Source organism: Cnephaeus nilssonii, assembly GCF_951640355.1.
Source record: "Cnephaeus nilssonii genome assembly, chromosome: 11".
Taxonomy (NCBI): domain Eukaryota; kingdom Metazoa; phylum Chordata; class Mammalia; order Chiroptera; family Vespertilionidae; genus Cnephaeus; species Cnephaeus nilssonii.
This window is the reverse complement of record NC_137082.1, coordinates 1,582,646-1,594,006: the sequence shown is the minus strand read 5'-3', so window position 1 is coordinate 1,594,006 and position 11,361 is coordinate 1,582,646. Positions and strand designations below refer to the sequence as shown.

Here is an 11,361-nt window from a genome sequence, read left to right as displayed (position 1 = left end):
GGGTGCTGATAGGCCCAGGTTTGAGGCCACGTGGGAGCCAGACCTGGATGCACTTCGTGGGTTCGTGGGGGGGTCTCCCCCGTTGCACTTACCCTGATGGTTCCAGGGCCCGGGGCTGACATTTGTACCGTGTTTTTGAAGCTCAGGTGTCTTGTGTCTGGGCAGTGCCAGGCGAGGAGAAAAATTAAAGCTTTGGGGTTTTTCCAGAAGCCGTGCCCGCCTCCTGGGAGAGGGGAGCGACATGGATCTGGGACCCTGCCACAGCATGGTTGCTGGGTGGGCGACCGGCCACCTCCGCTCAGTGCAAGGCTGTGGGAGGGCAGCAGCTGAAACACACACGAGGCATCTGCTTGAGCAGCAACTTCCCAGTTTATTGAGTGATCGCTTTGCAAGACTTCCAAGCTGTCCCGTCACAGAAAGGAACCGCAGGCCGACGAGAACCCGCGAGCCCGCTGAGAGGCCTGTCTGCCTGTCCGAGGCCACAGAGAAGCGGACAGCGGCTCCGATCCCCCCAGCCGGTCACAAAACCTCCCCCAAATGCTCACCATCTCCAATGCCAACACAGGTTTATAATAATAGAGTCAGTGTAATATAGATTATCCCCAGAAAAAATCAACAGTCTTCAAACACGGCCCTTTTTTTGTTTTGTTTTGTTTTTGTTGACAGGTTGGAAGCATGTTGAAAAAATAAATATTTAAGAAAAGCACACACACACCCTCCCTACAAGGAGCTCTAGGGGCTGTACAAAACCACGCGGGATCTAGAAAATCACCACCACCAGTGAGTATGGCTTTAGAGCTGCACATGTCACAAAATGAGGGAAAGTAAGATTATCTTTCATCACATTGCAAAAAGTTCCAGTTTTTCATTTTCTTTTTTTTTATAAAGAGATATGTGCAAAGTTGGAAGCAGGAGCTGTGTCTTTTGAGTCGAGGTCCCTATTGAATCCTGGCAGTGTTGTGACTGTTTCCCAAAACCCAGGGTCCGAATGAACACCCTGGTCAGGATCCAGAGTTTAATACAAAAGTCGGTGGGTTCCCCGTCACCCCAACAGACCCCCCGTGGGCTGTATTTTCCACTTCGGTGTTACCAACACCAAAATACAGACAAATGAAAAAGTACAAAATGTGAAATGTAATCTACACAGTTTTTCCTCTTCATAAAAAAAATATTTATTAGCTTAAACATTGATTAAAAAAAAAAGATCAGTCACATGAAATAACCCTTCATGGCACACACTTTCCCTCCTGAGAGGTGGTATGCGTGCCTCCATCCCGTCGCTGCTGAGCCTGCACAGCGGGCCTCCGTTTTCCAGTCCAGTGTGGGTGTTAAGGAAGAAAATACCCCTGTGGCGCGGACAGTGAGCCCCAAAGGTCAGCAGGGGCAGTGAGCAGGTCAGAAAGAGCAAGGTGTCCTGAGTGTGGAGGTGGCCAGGGCGTGGGCGGGGTGGCCTGAGAGGTGGGACCAGTACAGAACCCAGAGACACCGGTTGGCTGCAAAGGTCTGGTTTCAAAACGTGTTTTATAAGAAAGTAGGTCTGTTTAGAAAAAGGGCTAGAAAGTGGGGGGAAGTACAGGTTCTGAGAGCCCAGTGGGGGCTCAGCTGGGCCTCATGGTGACAGGCAGGGAGCATGCCCAGAAGCCCCACCCAGCCTGGCCCACCCTCCGCAGGAAGAGGGGCACCGGGGAGGGCGTGCCTGTTGGGGACAACCTTGGCCCTTTCTCTTAAGGACACAGTGTCAGGGGCACAGGGTCTGCAGCTGAGGGAAGTGGGTGCAGGCAGCTGGGCAGCAGCCCCGTCCAGAGCGTCCTCTGCTAATGGATGGAACGGTGGCTGATTTCATTTAAAAAATAAATAAGTAAAAGCAAAAGCGCCACCTCTCCCGTGGGGCAGGACTTCAAGGACAGCACCACGTCCCACGCACCCACTTGGGCCAGGGCGGCCCCAACCCCCGCAGGGAGACCTCCGGGCCACTGGGACGCACGTGAGGGCGTGTGGGGTTCCAGCGGCACAGGTGTGACGCATGAAGAAACCTGGTAAAGCCATCGGGCTCAGAGTCTGTGGCAGAGGAAAACCACGGCTCTGTGGCACCTGGAGCCCTGGCAGGGCGCGTGCTGTGCCTGGCGAGGCGGTGAGAGGCGGGCGGTCTGAGTAACAGGTGCCAGAACAGCCTTGACGAAGAGGAGGGCCTGCCCTCAGCCAGGCAGGGTGCTGGCCAACAGGCCGTGCGCGAGGCGGAGCTGTGCTTTCCGCTCGCGCGGACAGGAGAGCAGGCTGTGAGCGCTGAGCGGCAGCACGAGGGCCTGGCCCACGCTGAGGAGACGCGGCGGCTCGGCCAGGTGCGAGGAGTAAAGCCAACAGCCGCTGTGTGTGCCCATCTCAGCGTGGTTAGCCATTCGGGCATGACAGTGCGTGGCAGGCAGGACGCCGCCTCCAGTGTTAGCAGCAGCAAAGGCTAGTTCCCCGGCGGGGCAGCAGGCATGGAGAGAGCCGGGGGACAAGGCGTGTGGGCTCCCCAAAGAAGTGCACATGGAACAGGGGGGGACCCCTGGGCCCAGCCCCCGCCCACCGGCAGTTAGCACCTGGGAGCCCTCAGTCCAGCGGGGCTGCGGCAGCTGCTTTGTGTTGAGCACCGAAGCCCAGAGGCCGGGGCCGGGGCTTGTGCGCGTGGCCTGGCTCTGCAGGCGCCCGGGCAACGGCGCCTCCAGAGCGAGGGCTGCAGGCAGCGAGCGGCTGCGAGGAGAGGAGGGCTGCAGTCTGGGGGCCGTGGGGTGCGTGCAGAGCTCCTCATCTCTCGGACCTGTGACCTCAGGGCCACACCGACCCCAAGCAGTGCTGACCTGACCTGGCCACTATGCCATCATGTGCCTGAGGCCAGGCCCCTTGACGCGTCTCCCACACGCACCTGTGGGGACTCTCTGACCCCAAAGATGACAGGTGGGAACCCTCCCTGTACCCCACCAACTTCGTGTTGGACCCCAGAGCCCCCGTGGCGGAGGCCACACCTGCTCCCGAGACCACTGGGCTGGCCCTCGGGTATGTCTAGGGGCAGGAGCAGAACCGAGGGGCCGGGAGGGGGGCTGCGGGGCTCAGATGGCCCTCCGGGCGAGGGAGCCCCCTAAGCATGCACACACAGGTGGAGGGGTGGCACAGCCACCACCCTGGTGCCGGCCCAGGGCCTAGGAGATCCAGGCAAAGTCCTTGCCAGCCGACCCCAAGGGGCTGCGAGGCCCCCGGGGCGAGTCCTCGTCTTCCTTGTCCTCCCCCAGCAGCGCGTCCTCGTGGGCCAGGCCATCGTCCTCGTCCTCACCCAGCTCCTCCTCGCCGTCCCCGCGAGGGTCGTCGGGGTCCTCCAGGTAGGGTCCGTCACTGGAGAATAGCTCAGGGGAGCCGGCGGCCCCAACACCATCCAGCGGCCCGGCCGCGCCGCGGCCCGCACAGTCGGCACACACGCCGTGGCGCCGCGAGCCGTGCTTGATGCCCACGCTGGCGGCCGACATGAACACCCGGCTGCACAGCTTGCACACGTACTTCTTGTCCTTGCTGTGCACCTGCGGGGACAGGCGGTCAGTGAGTGGCGGTCGGAGCCAATGGTGTCCTGTTGGCAAAGGGTTTGCAGGGCTGTGTCCTTCCTCTCTACTCGCCAGCACCACCCGGGATGGCCACTGTCCTGGGTGCTCCTCGGCCGCCCTCCCCAGTGGCCCCGTGTCCTGCCACGCCCATCCACAACCCCCAAACCCCGAGCCCTGCCACGCTAACCTGTGCTGCTCGCACCTGAGCAGCGTGAGGTCGGGATCAGGGCGGGGGCCACGCTCGGGGAAGCCAGTCGGGCCCTGGAGCCAGACGCTGCCCCCACAGCTCCCGCCCTGGCCAGGGCTCTCCGGGACCCTCCTGGGTCTCTGTCTGTCGGACATACTTTAAATCCAGGCTTCCTCAGCCCTCCCCCAGCAAAAGAACAAAACCTGGGAAACTAAAGGGGAGGATGCGGGTCCCTCCGCGGAGGAAGACAGCCCTCGGATTTAAGGACATTTTCAGGGCTTTCTGACCCGCCCTGAAGCCCACCCAGAACCTGTGAAATTCCACGGTGAGCGGGCACCGTGGTCCTGACCCTCCGTGGGATCAATGGTACCGAACCACGAATGTGGTTTGCCAAAGAAAAGACGTAGCTGCCCCAACTATGAAGGTACCAGGTGGGCACTGCACCCCTGTAAAGTGTCAGCTGGACTGCCCCCGGTGCTGTACCCTGAAACACACAATGGCGCGGAGGGCAGCTGTAACAGGAGACAGAACGTGAAGTCCCCGCGTGTGCCCAGGGAAACCAGGGCCACGCTCAGCCCGCCTCTCCCAGCCCCCAGGTCAGACCCGCGGCCCCCTCAGCAGCTCCTCCCGGGCGCCGCCCAGCGGCTCCTGCCGGTGGTGTGCCTTAGTTCCTTTGATCAATGTGACGTAAGTTCTCAGGTCACTGGCTCATTCTAACCTTTTCTACCAAATTATATGAGCTTTCATTCAGTTAAGATCATTAATTTTGATTTCCACACATCCAGGGTTTCGTTGTAAATGATTTTTCCAGCTTCTCATATAACTATGAAGAAATTCCTATATTATAACCTGTGTCATTGCAATGCAGCCCACACTGCAGTTCCATTTCAGTGGATTATTTAGAAATTAATTTAGTGGATGACCGAAAAAAAAATATAGCAACCCATGTCACCGCTTCCCAGCACTTGTCAGTGTAACAAACAAGACGCTTCTTTGTGGACAGGAGGTGCTCTCTCCCTGGAAAGCAGCGGCTGAAGGGAGCCTCGTGGGTCCCTCTGGGCGGGGCAGAAGCCACGGGGGCGGGTCTAAAGTCAGGGCATCGAGTGGGCCTCGTGCTCCTGGGCTGCCAACTTGCCTCTCCAGGTGCAGGCTGGACCCCACCTGGGAGCAGGAAGACCGGGCCGCCCAGGGCGTGTGCACTCTGGGACCCGCTCCGCTGGGGCTCGTGGGGCCGGCTGGGGGACATGGGCCTCTATCAGTCAGCCGGAGCCCCTGCAGTCCAGCTGCAGGCCCCGGTGGTGGGCTCTGCTCACTCCAGGGGTCCCTCTGTCAGGAGCCAGGCCTGAGGGTCCTGCCTCACCCCCCAGACTGCCACCTTGTGTCAGGTTACACCTGGGCCACCCTCAACAATTTGATATGGCCCCCAGGCTGGCCTGGATGGCTTTTCCCGCCACGCCTCCTGGTGGCTCTGCTCCTGATGCCAATCCCCCCTGCAGAAGGTCAGCCAGCCTGTGTACCCCACAGATGACTCTAGACACACCCGAGATTCCCAAACTTGTGACATCACCCCAATGCCCTCTTCCCACCTCCACTCGAGCCCAGGGCTGCCCCCACTACTTCCCATCAAACAGGTCCAAGCCCAGCCAACCCCCCCTGCAGCCCTGCTCCCCCCTGCAGCCCTGCTCCCCTTGCAGCCCTGCTCCCCCCTGCAGCCCTGCTCCCCCTGCAGCCCTGCTCCCCCTGCAGCCCGGCTCCCCCTGCAGCCCGGCTCCCCCTGCAGCCCGGCTCCCCCTGCAGCCCTGTGCCCCCTGCAGCCCTGCTCCCCCTGCAGCCCTGCTCCCCCTGCAGCCCTGCTCCCCCTGCAGCCCTGTGCCCCCTGCAGCCCGGCTCCCCCTGCAGCCCGGCTCCCCCTGCAGCCCTGTGCCCCCTGCAGCCCTGCTCCCCCTGCAGCCCTGTGCCCCCTGCAGCCCGGCTCCCCCTGCAGCCCGGCTCCCCCTGCAGCCCTGCTCCCCCTGCAGCCCTGTGCCCCCTGCAGCCCTGCTCCCCCTGCAGCCCTGTGCCCCCTGCAGCCCGGCTCCCCCTGCAGCCCGGCTCCCCCTGCAGCCCTGCTCCCCCTGCAGCCCTGTGCCCCCTGCAGCCCTGCTCCCCCTGCAGCCCTGTGCCCCCTGCAGCCCGGCTCCCCCTGCAGCCCGGCTCCCCCTGCAGCCCTGCTCCCCCTGCAGCCCTGTGCCCCCTGCAGCCCGGCTCCCCCTGCAGCCCTGTGCCCCCTGCAGCCCTACTCCCCCTGCAGCCCTGTGCCCCCTGCAGCCCTGCTCCCCCTGCAGCCCTGTGCCCCCTGCAGCCCTGCTCCCCCTGCAGCCCTGATCCCCCTGCAACCCGGCTCCCCCTGCAGCCCTGTGCCCCCTGCAGCCCGGCTCCCCCTGCAGCCCGGCTCCCCCTGCAGCCCTGCTCCCCCTGCAGCCCTGTGCCCCCTGCAGCCCGGCTCCCCCTGCAGCCCTGTGCCCCCTGCAGCCCTACTCCCCCTGCAGCCCTGTGCCCCCTGCAGCCCTACTCCCCCTGCAGCCCTGTGCCCCCTGCAGCCCTGCTCCCCCTGCAGCCCTGCTCCCCCTGCAGTCCTGTGCCCCCTGCAGTCCTGTGCCCCCTGCAGCCCTGTGCCCCCTGCAGCCCTGTGCCCCCTGCAGTCCTGTGCCCCCTGCAGCCCTGTGCCCCCTGCAGCCCTGTGCCCCCTGCAGCCCTGTGCCCCCTGCAGTCCTGTGCCCCCTGCAGCCCTGTGCCCCCTGCAGTCCTGTGCCCCCTGCAGCCCTGTGCCCCCTGCAGCCCGGCTCCCCCTGCAGCCCTGCTCCCCCCTGCAGCCCTGCTCCCCCCTGCAGCCCTGTGCCCCCTGCAGCGCTGCTCCCCCTGCAGCCCTGCTCCCCCCTGCAGTGCACATCCCAGGGGGGCTCGGATGCTACATGCACCTCCTGGTCCAGCTCCTCAGCCTGAGCCACACCGCCTTCCCAGTTTATCTCACCACCCACAGGCCCGGCACCTGCCTTTCTGGGGATCTGCCTCCATTTCAAGGACCTTTTCATGTCCGGCCACGCAAACCCACCAACACCTGACGCCTGACGCCTGGGAGCCGGCTTGCACAGAGACAGGGGTGGCCCGGCACAGAGACGGGGGTGGCCCGGCACAGAGACGGGGAGGGCCCGGCACAGAGACGGGGAGGGCCCGGCACAGAGACGGGGAGGGCCCGGCACAGAGACGGGGGGGGGGGGGGCGGCACAGAGACGGGGAGGGCCCGGCACAGAGACGGGGAGGGCCCGGCACAGAGACGGGGGGGGGGGGGGGCCGGCACAGAGACGGGGAGGGCCCGGCACAGAGACGGGGAGGGCCCGGCACAGAGACGGGGAGGGCCCGGCACAGAGACGGGGGGGGGGGGGGCCGGCACAGAGACGGGGAGGGCCCGGCACAGAGACGGGGAGGGCCCGGCACAGAGACGGGAGGGTCCGGCACAGAGACGGGGGTGGAGGGCCCGGCACAGAGACGGGGGGGGGGGGGCCGGCACAGAGACGGGGGGGCCCGGCACAGAGACGGGAGGGTCCGGCACAGAGACGGGGGTGGAGGGCCCGGCACAGAGACGGGGGGGGGGGGGGGGCCGGCACAGAGACGGGAGGGTCCGGCACAGAGATGGGGGGGAGGGCCCGGCACAGAGACGGGGGGGGGGGGCCCGGCACAGAGACGGGAGGGTCCGGCACAGAGACGGGAGGGCCCGGCACAGAGACGGGGAGGGCCCGGCACAGAGACGGGGGGGGGAGGGCCCGGCACAGAGACGGGGAGGGCCCGGCACAGAGACGGGGGGGGGGGGGGGGGGCCCGGCACAGAGACGGGAGGGTCCGGCACAGAGACGGGAGGGCCCGGCACAGAGACGGGGAGGGCCCGGCACAGAGACGGGGGGGGGGGGAGGGCCCGGCACAGAGACGGGGAGGGCCCGGCACAGAGACGGGGGGGGGGGGGGCCCGGCACAGAGACGGGAGGGTCCGGCACAGAGACGGGGGGGGGGGGCCCGGCACAGAGACGGGGGGGGGGGGCCCGGCACAGAGACGGGGGGGGGGCCCGGCACAGAGACGGGGAGGGCCCGGCACAGAGACGGGGGGGGGGCCCGGCACAGAGACGGGGAGGGCCCGGCACAGAGACGGGGGGGGGAGGGCCCGGCACAGAGACGGGGGGGGGGGGCCCGGCACAGAGACGGGAGGGTCCGGCACAGAGACGGGGGGGAGGGCCCGGCACAGAGACGGGGGGGGGGCCCGGCACAGAGACGGGGGGGAGGGCCCGGCACAGAGACGGGAGGGCCCGGCACAGAGACGGGGAGGGCCCGGCACAGAGACGGGAGGGCCCGGCACAGAGACGGGGGGGGGGGGGCCCGGCACAGAGACGGGGGGGAGGGCCCGGCACAGAGACGGGGGGGAGGGCCCGGCACAGAGACGGGGAGGGCCCGGCACAGAGACGGGGAGGGCCCGGCACAGAGACGGGGAGGGCCCGGCACAGAGACGGGGGGGAGGGCCCGGCACAGAGACGGGGGGGGGGGAGGGCCCGGCACAGAGACGGGGGTGGCCCGGCACAGAGACGGGGGTGCCCGGCACAGAGACGGGGAGGGCCCGGCACAGAGACGGGGAGGGCCCGGCACAGAGACGGGGGGGGGGGAGGGCCCGGCACAGAGACGGGGGGGAGGGCCCGGCACAGAGACGGGGGGGAGGGCCCGGCACAGAGACGGGGAGGGCCCGGCACAGAGACGGGGAGGGCCCGGCACAGAGACGGGGAGGGCCCGGCACAGAGACGGGGGGGAGGGCCCGGCACAGAGACGGGGGGGGGGGGGAGGGCCCGGCACAGAGACGGGGGTGGCCCGGCACAGAGACGGGGGTGCCCGGCACAGAGACGGGGAGGGCCCGGCACAGAGACGGGGAGGGCCCGGCACAGAGACGGGGGGGGGAGGGCCCGGCACAGAGACGGGGGGGGGGGGCCCGGCACAGAGACGGGGGGGCCCGGCACAGAGACGGGGGGGAGGGCCCGGCACAGAGACGGGGGGGGAGGGCCCGGCACAGAGACGGGGGGGGGGGGGGCCCGGCACAGAGACGGGGGGGGCCCGGCACAGAGACGGGGGGGAGGGCCCGGCACAGAGACGGGGGGCCCGGCACAGAGACGGGGGGGGGGGGGGGGCCCGGCACAGAGACGGGGGTGGCCCGGCACAGAGACGGTGTGGCCCGGCACAGGGCGGGAGGAGGCTGGGCTCGCACACCACGCAGGGCAGTGCAGTGGGACCCAGGGGCCAAGGGCAGGGGTCCCAGAAGCGGAGAGGAAACTGAGGGTGTGACGTGGCCCCGCCTCTACACCCAGGCCCGGAGGGCAGAGCCAGGTGGGGAGAATGGGGGCGTGTTGAGTGGACCCCCCTTCAGGGCTTCCTGTGGTGATCCAAACCATCCCCCCCACCCGACCCTGCCAACCGGGCAGGCCCCAAGGTGACCCTTGACCCCTGACCCTGGCCGCCCCCAGCCCCACTCACCAGCGTGTGCCGCTTCATGTGCTCGCGCCGGGTGAACTTCTTCCCACAGATCTCGCAGGGGTAGGGCCGCTCGCCCGTGTGGGAGCGCATGTGGCGCTTGAGGATGCACTGGTGCATGGCCGAGAAGCTGCAGTACGGGCACTTGAACTTCTTCCTGATGACCGTGAACTCATTGACTGGAAGACAGCACAGAGGGCATCACCAGCGGCCCTGGAGCCGGCCCTGCACACGCTCCCCGAGGCCGCCCCCAGGCACAGGTGTCCCACGTGCTGACGGCTGGGCAGAAGGCCAAAGGCAGCCACGTCCGCTCTCAGACGCGCCGGTGCCTAAACACTCTGCGTGCACACGCGCAGCCCCAGCGGAAGCAGCACCCGCACCGGAGCCCAGCGCAGCCTGCGCCCAGCACTGCCACGGCGGCCCCTGGGGCCCGGCCCCGCTCCACCCTGCGGGCACCCAGGGCGGTGTCCAGCGGACACAGCGAGCGCGAGGCCGAGTGCCCCCCACGCAGCAGGAAGTGAGCGGCCTCTGCCTCGGAGGCTTGTCCCGCGCTAACCCCCCACTTCACCAAGCCACGCCGCGGCCCAGGCCACCTGGGGTCAGCTGCACGCCAGGACGCAGCCCTGCCCTCAGGCATCTCATCCCACATTCCTGGGGGTCTCTTGGCCCCCCTGGGCACTGGGGCAGCCCAGACACTACAGGCACCCCCTCTTGAGCCCACAGGGAGTCCTCCCAGTACCCCAAAAACCCAAAGGCCTCCTGGGTTCCTCTGGGATGACCCCCCAGCAGCCCAAGTCCTGCGGCTGCCTCTTCTCCTGAGCGAGGAGCCGGTGGTGGACACGTGTCCCCGGCGTCTGGACCGGCTTCCCAGGCCCTGAGCCGGCGTCCGCACCCAGAGGACAGGCCAAGGGTCAAGAGCACTGGGCGTGGCCGAGGGGCTGCCGCGAGCCCCCCCAGGACGGGGCCAGCAGTCAGGGCAGGGCGGCCTCCTGCTGCACCTTCAGACCCCTTGCAAACGTCCGTGTGTGGCAGGCCCTGGCCGCGGTCACAACTGCCCCTGGAGGCACTGAGAGGGAGGCAGACATGAGGACAAATACCAGAGTCACAGCCCAGGAGAGCAAGGAAGGGCGGGAGCTGAGGTGACCCACAGCCCTGGCCCTTCCCGAGAGGGGGAGCCAGCCAGCGGGCTGGAAAACTGACCAGGCGGCTTCCATGAGCCACACCCCCACCCCTGAGCCACCCACCACGTCCCAGAGGCAGGGCCTCCGCACGGCTCCCGCTCCTTCCTGCTGCTTAGACCCTGGTCACGGCGGGCCGCTGCGGACAGGTGCCCACGGACGGCGCCGAGCAGGGACCCGAGCACAGTGTCCTTGCTTGGCAGCCCGTTTCTGAAACGTGTCTGCGTGAATCGGGGAAGGACCCGAGTGCAGCATTCCCGTTTTTCTTAAAGAAGCACCTGTTTCCTCCCAGGAGCTCCCAGAGGGTATCCAAATAACCCAGCAGCCAGACCCCTCGGTTTCCGGGACGAGACAGTGAGACCGTCTGCCAGGGGCCCCGACCACGTACCCACCCAGGAGCTCTCTGCTCTGGGGTCTCCCGCACCCACGGCAGTCAGTGCGTGCCAGGGACACGCCTCCTAGGACAGCAGGGCCCCGCCTGGTCAGGTAGCCACATCCTGCCTCACCTCCGAGCTATGACCGTCAGGTATGACACGCCTGCTTGTGTTAAAGGCCCCACAGGACACTAAACATGGCTCTAAACGCCAGGACCCTTCCGGTGTCCCATGGCTCCCTTCAGTCGGTGCTCCTGTCCAGGGCACATCCCTTTGGCCACAGCTGTTGGTGCTTCTTGTCAGCTGGCCAAGTATTCTCTCACTTTTGTTTGTTTGTACCATAATGTCTTCAGCCTTGATTTCTGAAGGACATTTTTGCTGAGTATAGAATTCTAACTTGGCAACTTTTTTGCAGCCCTTTAATGATGCTACTCATTGTCTCCAGCTTCTGTAGTTTCTATTAAAAAGTGGGCCATCAGTCTGTTCCCTTGAAAGAAACGTCTTTATTCTCTGA

At 66.5% G+C, this 11,361-nt stretch overlaps 1 protein-coding gene across 1 annotated transcript in view; it reads right to left on the bottom strand.

The window, feature by feature from the left end:
- Positions 1-3,174: 3,174 nt before the first annotated feature.
- Positions 3,175-11,361, bottom strand: part of ZBTB46 (zinc finger and BTB domain containing 46) — a 45,506-nt gene continuing 37,319 nt past the window's right edge. The window contains exons 4-5 of the mRNA XM_079784269.1: positions 9,299-9,474; positions 3,175-3,551 (exon numbers count right to left, since the gene is read on the bottom strand). Of these exons, the coding sequence (XP_079640395.1) occupies positions 3,180-3,551; positions 9,299-9,474 (548 nt within the window). The 3' untranslated portion in view covers positions 3,175-3,179. The remainder of the gene's footprint in view (positions 3,552-9,298; positions 9,475-11,361) is intronic.